Source organism: Osmerus eperlanus, chromosome 20, assembly GCF_963692335.1.
Source record: "Osmerus eperlanus chromosome 20, fOsmEpe2.1, whole genome shotgun sequence".
Taxonomy (NCBI): domain Eukaryota; kingdom Metazoa; phylum Chordata; class Actinopteri; order Osmeriformes; family Osmeridae; genus Osmerus; species Osmerus eperlanus.
This window is the reverse complement of record NC_085037.1, coordinates 12,948,376-12,956,244: the sequence shown is the minus strand read 5'-3', so window position 1 is coordinate 12,956,244 and position 7,869 is coordinate 12,948,376. Positions and strand designations below refer to the sequence as shown.

Here is a 7,869-nt window from a genome sequence, read left to right as displayed (position 1 = left end):
AAAGATGTACTCCAGTTTACACACACTTTCTCTCTCTCTCTGTCTCTCTCACTCACTCTCTCTCACACACACACACACAAACAGGGCCCTTATGGTGCTATGGAAAGAGTGTGTGATGTGGGCATACCAACACAGACATCCCCTGCCAGATATGATTTCATTTCTTATGTAACACCTAGAAGCAGACATAGAAACATGAATTCCCTTTGTGTGTGTGTGTGTGCAGGTGGTGACGTTGTGGTACAGAGCTCCAGAGGTGCTGCTCCAGTCCAGCTACGCGACCCCTGTCGACCTGTGGAGCGTAGGGTGCATCTTCGCTGAGATGTTCAGGAGAAGGTGAGGGTTCACACACTCACACAGAGACGCATTCAGACATGCACACACACACACACACAAACACACACACACACACACACACACAGAAGATGAGGGTTCACACACACACACACACACAAACACACACACAGAGACACACTCAGACATGAACACATTCACACAGAAGGTGAGACAACTCACAGTCCAAGTTTAGAGAAGTTGGTTTTGCCAACCCAGACTAAACACAAACACCCACAAACAGAGACACAACACAAACAAACAGAACCGCATTCTGACACAAACACAAACATTTGAGAGACTTAGGTGGTCTTCACTGTAGAATCATGCACTACGCTAGTTTTTAATATTCTGCTACTTTGAACAAACAAAAAAACATGCAAATTCTGACAGATTTTCTACCTACTTCAGACCAACTAGGGCTACGTAAAAAATGATTTCATTCAAATTGTGTTTCCACTGAAGACACCTGGCTGTCTTTTATCAACCGAAGAGCAGCCATTTTGTTGTCGGTTGGGTTATCAAACTATTCAAAAGCTAATCTCAGATTACACAAGATGCTGGCATGGCAGCCAACTCAGGATTCAGTTTCTTGATTGGGGTGTTTGTCAGTTGGTGGTTTAACGCAAGCTCACACTCAGTGCCACACTAATAACTGATATCCTGAACTCTCCTTTTCTTTGGAAAACACGTTTCCAAAGAAGCCATGCTCACTACTGTGATTAGGGTGCGGTTTTGTAGTTGTGTGTTGTAGGTAGCGGATTCAAGAACACCCAAAGTGAAAAATTGTATATATTGTGTATGTGTGTGTGTGGACTATTGTATACGTGCTGGAGACTCGCTAGGTTAGCTTAGCGTTGCTAAACATACGGTGGTGTGTAAGATAAGGGCGTCTGAGGCTTCTGGGACCAGAGCCAGGGGGGGTGAGGGGGGGGGGAAGCTTCATGTTTCCTTCCCCAACCGTCCTAACAGACACACAGCCCTCTGTGCCCTCTGTGGAGACACCACGGGGAGGGGGGGGGGGGTGTAGAAATGTGTAGCGTGTGTTTCAATGTGTGTGTACTTGGGAGAGGGGTTAGCAGCTGTGTGAGAGAGTGAGAGGGAGAACCCATGTTTTAAAATATGTAGGATCACTGTGAATGCGTGTGTGTGCTTGATAGAAAGATGGAATGCATGTACATGCATTCTGTGCGGGGGGGGTATGTTTTTCCTCTGTAGCCCGATGACAATGATTGCTGATTCGGCCCTATTGTGCCAGAGAGGATGCTGGGACCCCATAGTGATGATGTCATCGGCCGGCTGCAGAGCTAGAATGAAGGCAGATTCTGTATCCTGTCGTTCCACCAAGACCTTGAGGGATACTTAAACACACAGAGTGCTAATAATAACTGTTTTCCCGTTCAGGGAGCACTCGCTGTATGGGAAATGGAGAAACTCGGGGAAAGTCTTTTGTTGGCCAGAACAAAACTGTACCTTGCTGAATATGGACTGGACAAATCCTTTGATTGGTCTCACACTCTCTCGTTCTCTCTCTCCCTTTCATTTATCTTTCATTCCAAAAAAAGAGCTGCTTTTTGCAGCTATATCATGTGTGTGTGCGTGTGTGTGTGTGCGTGCGTAGGTAACATCTACTGTGGGTGTCCTTATATGAACCCTGGGTGTGTTCTACTCGTAACTTAACTCATAAGTACTGTTCACTAGACACACACACACAAACCCAAGCTAACTGCAGTCTCAGAACAGTTGAAGTTTGGACACAGTCATGACTTAAGAATGACCGAACATTTGACCAGTTCATTAACCCTAGATGTGTGTGTGCTGCTATGGTGACCGTTTCCCTGCCAGCAGTTAGCATCTTGACAGGGGGTGGGGCAGGCTAGGTAGGGACATCTCATCCTGACACAATAAACTGTGAAAGTGTGTGTTGGTTCAGACCCTGGACCTTCTCCAACTGTGACTGGAGGCGAAAAGCTTGGCAGACTGTTTGGTGCTGCTGAACAGAGCCGCTCCACTCTTCCTGCTTTCCTCTCCCTCTCACCTTCTCCCTCTCTGCCACTCTCACTCTTTCTCCCTCGCTCACCTCTCTCCGATTTCCCTCTCTCTCTTTTTCTCCCCCGCTTCTCTTTCTTTCTCCCTCCCTCTCTTTCTCCCTCCCTCTCTTTCTCCTTCTCTCTCCTCTCTCTCCTACTCTCTCATGCAGGTGATTAAGATGGCTTTTTAAAAGGCCACCTGTTAGAGATTAAAGGGCACCTGGGAGAGAGACAAAGAGAAAGGTAGAAAGTGAAGAGAGAGTTTATGTTGTGTCAGTCTCCTGGGAGTAGAGAGTGGGAGGAGAGAAAGAAAAAACTGCGAAAGATGAAAGGGAGGGAGAGAGGGAGGGAGGAGAAGAGAGGGGAGGGGTGCAGATCCAAAATGTCATTACTTTCTTTATTGCAACTTAAGGGAATAACCACTTAAGGTATTAATGCACAATGTTCTCTCACGCCAGACCTGAACCTTTTAAAGCAGTCAAACTTGATGGCTTCATTACCTGCCAGGAGACGGCAGACAGTGAACTTGCCTAGCTGGTGTGTCCGTTCACCACTGTTTTCACACGGTAACAGACCGTTTCTCAAGTGACTGTCAGCGTTTAGTCTGGCTCATGACAGCTTGGTGTCATGGCTGACGCTAGTCTGGAGAGTTTCTGGATGATGACCAGAGAAGGAGAAGCCTTCAGCCTGTCCCTCAGCACGGCCAGAGAAGGAGAAGAGAGAAAAGAGAAGGAGAAGAAAGCATTCAAATCCAGCTTCTCTGAGTGCAAGGACTGTTGTTTGCCTCCGGCTTCCGGCTGTCAAGACAGGAACACATCGAGAACATCTGTATCTCCATGGAAGAAAAGAGAGAGAGAGAGAGAGAGAGAGAGAGAGGGAGGGAGAGTGAAGGATGGACAGACAGGGAGAGAAGAGAGAGAAAGAGAAAGAGAGAGAAAGAAAGGGGTTGAGAGCTATTGACATTCCTCCTTTGTAAAGGTCGGATGTGTTCTGTAGGAGAGGCTTTCTAAGTGAGCAGCCTCATTGATAAACCCTCAAAGACATAACTACACACACACACACACACACACATATACTAATACACACATACACATAAAACTACACACACGCAAACCTACACACTTAGAACCACACACACACAAACGCATTCAGATGTCTCTTTCGTTCTCTCATGTATAATCCCTTTTTCACCCTCACACAGACAGGCACACACTTGTGTGTGTGTGTGTGTGTGAGCACACACACATTCCAGAGGTTGTGTCAGAGGAATGTGGGACAGAAGGGTGGCAGCGTGACTCAGTGTACCAGCACACACCCCCTCACCCACCTCTTACTGTGTGTGTGTGTGTGTGTTCAGATGTGTGTGTGTGTGGGCTCAGCGCGGCCAGTGTCAGCTTTGCTGGACTGTAGTTTCCGTGTCCAGCGAACTTCTCTGGTTTAGAAAGCACCTCTGGGAAGAAGGGCCAGCCATACTTGTTTTGGCATGAAGAACTTTGCTGAAGGTGATATTTTTCCTCACAGGGAACTGGTTTGTTTGGAGCACAATGCAACTTTGCAGTGTATAAACCCCCCAGGTTATAGACACACCACCGGGCACACAGAGAGCAATGTACAGTTCTGCCCAGATAGCAAGCTAGGACCACAAGGCCAAGCCTTGGTATCTGTAGCAAGTTTATATACGCAAGATAAGTGTCTTAGGTTAGTTAGTTTTAAAATTGCTTATCCATATACTGCAAGTTTGTGGTCCGCGTGTGTGTGGGTGTCTGAGAAGGTAAACACAGTCGAACGATGCAGGGAGAACTTAATCTTACAGACTGAGGGAGAGAATCTTAGTCATCTCTTGAATGTGTACGACACACAGGTTCACACATCCTGTATTATGTTGACATCTGGTGGTGATTTGGAGGCCCTGTCGGCTGGAAACATGGATCATTTGAAATGATTCCACTTTGGTTTTTTGGCTTTGTTTGAACTTGTCGTGGAACACATTAGACTCTAATGGTTAGAGAACGCTACGCAAGATTACAGTTCTGCTGAACACTTTGTCACGTCAGGATGGGCCTTCATGTCTGATCATAGTTATTTTCAAAGAAAGCACAGTTCTTAAACTCTCTCTTTAATCTGTCTGTTTCTCCCTCTCTCTGTTAGAATAATCCAACTGTTCTTTCACACGGTACGGCACCCCCTTCTCCCTCCTTCCTTCCTTCCCTCTCCTCTCTTCTTCCCTCCCCCTCTCCCTGTCCAGAGAGCTAAAGCAGACATGTCCACCGGGGACGTGAGAGTCTGTTCCAGCCCTCGTGGCTGGTCATGGTTTTCAGAACAGAGCCCTGCTGCTGCTGGCTGCTGGAATTAGTGTGTTAGTGCCAGGAGGAAGAGGCATGCGACCCCTGCCTACACCCTGCCCAAGCCCCGCCCACAGCTGGCCCAAGCCCCGCCCACACCCATCTGTGCCCCGCCTACACCCTGCCCATGCCCCTCCCACAGCTGGCCCAAGCCCCGCCCACACCCAGCCGTGCCCTGCCCACAGCCCAAACACCTGGCAATGCCCCTCCCATGCCCCTCCCACAGCTGGCCCAAGCCCCGCCCACACCCAGCCGTGCCCTGCCCACAGCCCAAACACCTGGCAATGCCCCTCCCATGCCCTGCCCACAGCCCAAACACCCACCCACAGACCTGCCCAAGCCCACAGGAACCACCAACAGTCTCTGCTCTGCTCCACCGCCCTCTCCTTCCCCCCCCCCCCCCTCTCTCTCTCTCTCTCTCTCTCTCTCTCTCTCTCTCTCTCTCTCTCTCTCTCTCTCTCTCTCTCTCTCTCTCTCTCTCTCTCTCTCTCATGTACTTCCTCCCTTCATCTCTCACCTCTCTCTCTTCATCCCTCCTCCCTCGCTCCTCTACTGCTTTTCCAGTTTTCCATGTTATTCATTCAGCAGACGGCTTTATACAAAGAAAAAAAAAATGCGTATAGGAAGTCCAGCAGAAGATTGAGGATCAGAAGATGGATCAGTTTGTCACTGAGAAGGGTCGGTGCGTCAGTGGAGCTCGAGGAGTCCTACCCTGTCCATGCCTGGCTGTCAAAATACTGTGTCCACATCAGACACCAGTATTATGTCATTCAGCAAAGACTCTATTTCGACGTCACTCACCCGAGCATGTGATTGGCTGTTATTGTGTTGCTGTGTGAGAGTTTCAGCCTGTCTCCTCTCTGTCCTCCAGACCTCTATTTCGAGGAAACTCAGATGTGGACCAGCTGGGGAAGATCTTTGAGTGAGTAAAGTCACATGATGCATGATGCATCTACCCTGCCAGACAGCCTTGATACTTACTGATAATGATAGTCATAACTGATGACTTTGTGTAAGACTGCAACCATAGTGCTGATAATAATGTTAAAATGTTCTCTCCCTTTTCTCCGCCTCTTTTCTTCCTCCCCCTCATCCCCTCCTCCTCCTCTCCTCCAGTCTGGTGGGGGTCCCCTCTGAGGAGGACTGGCCACAGGAAGTGGCTCTGCCCCAGAGCGCCTTCTCTCCTCGATCCTCTCAGCCAATAGAAAGCCTGGTCCCGGACATCGACGACCAGGGGAAGTCCCTGCTCATGGTCAGCATCACTCTCCCTCCAACCATCGCTCCCTCTACACATCCATCCATCCCTCCACACATCCACCCCTCCACACATCCATCCACCCCTCCACACATCCATCCCTCCACACATCCATCCCTCCAGACATCCATCCATCCCTCCACACATCCATCCCTCCACACACACATCCATCCCTCCACACATCCATCCATCCCTCCACACATCCATCCACCCCTCCACACATCCATCCCTCCAGACATCCATCCATTCCTCCACACATCCATTCACCCCTCCACACATCCATCCCTCCAGACATCCATCCATCCCTCCACACATCTATCCATCCCTCCAGACATCCATCCATCCCTCCACACATCCATCCACCCCTCCACACATTTATCTATCCATCCATCCCCAAGTCCATCCATCTGTCCTTCCAACCTTCATCCTACCAGGTCTTTTTAATCCACACATCCGTCTCTTTCTCTCCTCACAGCAATTCCTGGCATTCAACCCGGCCCGGAGGATCTCTGCATTCGCAGCTCTGACCCACGTCTACTTCCAGGGAGTGGACAGTGAGAGCCAGAGTGTGTACGCTGCTCAGCCCTTCCTCAACAAGCCCCCCATGGGGAAGAGGGCCACCTGACTGCCCGGGGGGGAGAAGGGAGAGGGGGGGGGGGGGGTAGAGGTAGAGATAAATAAATGGGGTTAGAAAGAAAGGGGGAATGGAGATGGTGGGAGTTAGAGGGGGGGAGAAGGAGGTGGAGACAGAGGAGGAAGAGGAGAGAGAGAGACGGCTACAGAGGAGGATCAAAAAAGAGACAAAGATGCAAAACTGTCTTTCATCCCGTGAACTGTGAAATGCTGCTTGTAGGATGATGTACTTTTTCAACACTGCCTAGAAGAAAATCCCTCCGGGGGTTAGAAGGTCGAGGTCTGGTTTCTCCACGAGCTGCTGTCCTGTGAGAGCACAGCTTCGGCCCAGGACAAGGCCCCTTCGATGGGGCACGGTGGGCTGGGCCCTGGGTGGGCAGGATGGATGCCACATCTTTTACTCATCTGACACACACACACACTTATATATATATATATATATATATATATATATACCTGTGTGAAACCATCACACATCTAAGGGCACAAATATATACACATGCAGGCATTAACACACATACACTGTCACGCACACACACACATACACACTGTCATACACACACACATAACTGTCATACACACACATACACTGTCATACAGGCATACAAGTTGACACACACTTTTTGTGCCAAGTGAAGGGAGATTTCCTCAAAAACCTGCTTCTCAAAATCAGTCCTGAAGAGCTCCTGTTCCTGACGAACCCTTGTGTTTGGGTATCACTGCCCCCTTCAGGCAGCCTGACTTACTGCAGGCCTGGAGCGGGATTCTAACGGTCCTACTTGGTCGATATTGAACAGTATTGAAGCTCTCCAAGTGGATGCTGCTTTGTCGCTTTTCTCCGATGGAACAACTTGGATACCAGCATGTATTTATCACGTTGATCACTGCCTTAATATTACACAGACTGGAGGAGAGAATAAGTGTCACATCGGCACTGTTGGAGTCAACAGTCACATGGTGAGGTGTGTAATTCCGTATTTCCTAACTTAATTTTAAAGTTACAGGTTATTTTCTTTTGAGATGTGGGGGACTCAAAAACCCGATACTTCGAAGTCTCTGGAAAGCAAAATGGAAAGATTTGACAATGTGAGGAATGTAGAATGGATAGATTATCAGGTTGGTATTTTTATAATGTGGAGTAGACTAGATACTGGCTGTGGCACTTGGTTTAGTACAGGCATCGTTAGCACAACCTGTTAATGTATCTTGTGGTCACAGTTTAGAGTTATAGTCGGTTCAGGAGATGTAGTTGGAACGATAGAGGGGAGGGAAGTGA

At 48.8% G+C, this 7,869-nt stretch overlaps 1 protein-coding gene across 1 annotated transcript; it reads left to right on the top strand.

Moving 5' to 3' along the window:
* Positions 1-220: 220 nt before the first annotated feature.
* LOC134006985 (cyclin-dependent kinase 6-like) lies at positions 221-6,608 on the top strand (the record flags this gene model as incomplete). Its single annotated transcript, XM_062446098.1, has 4 exons — positions 221-336; positions 5,577-5,627; positions 5,822-5,957; positions 6,436-6,608. Coding segments are annotated over 4 exons (453 nt in total), but the record flags the coding sequence as incomplete, so codon positions are not given.
* Positions 6,609-7,869: the final 1,261 nt, after the last annotated feature.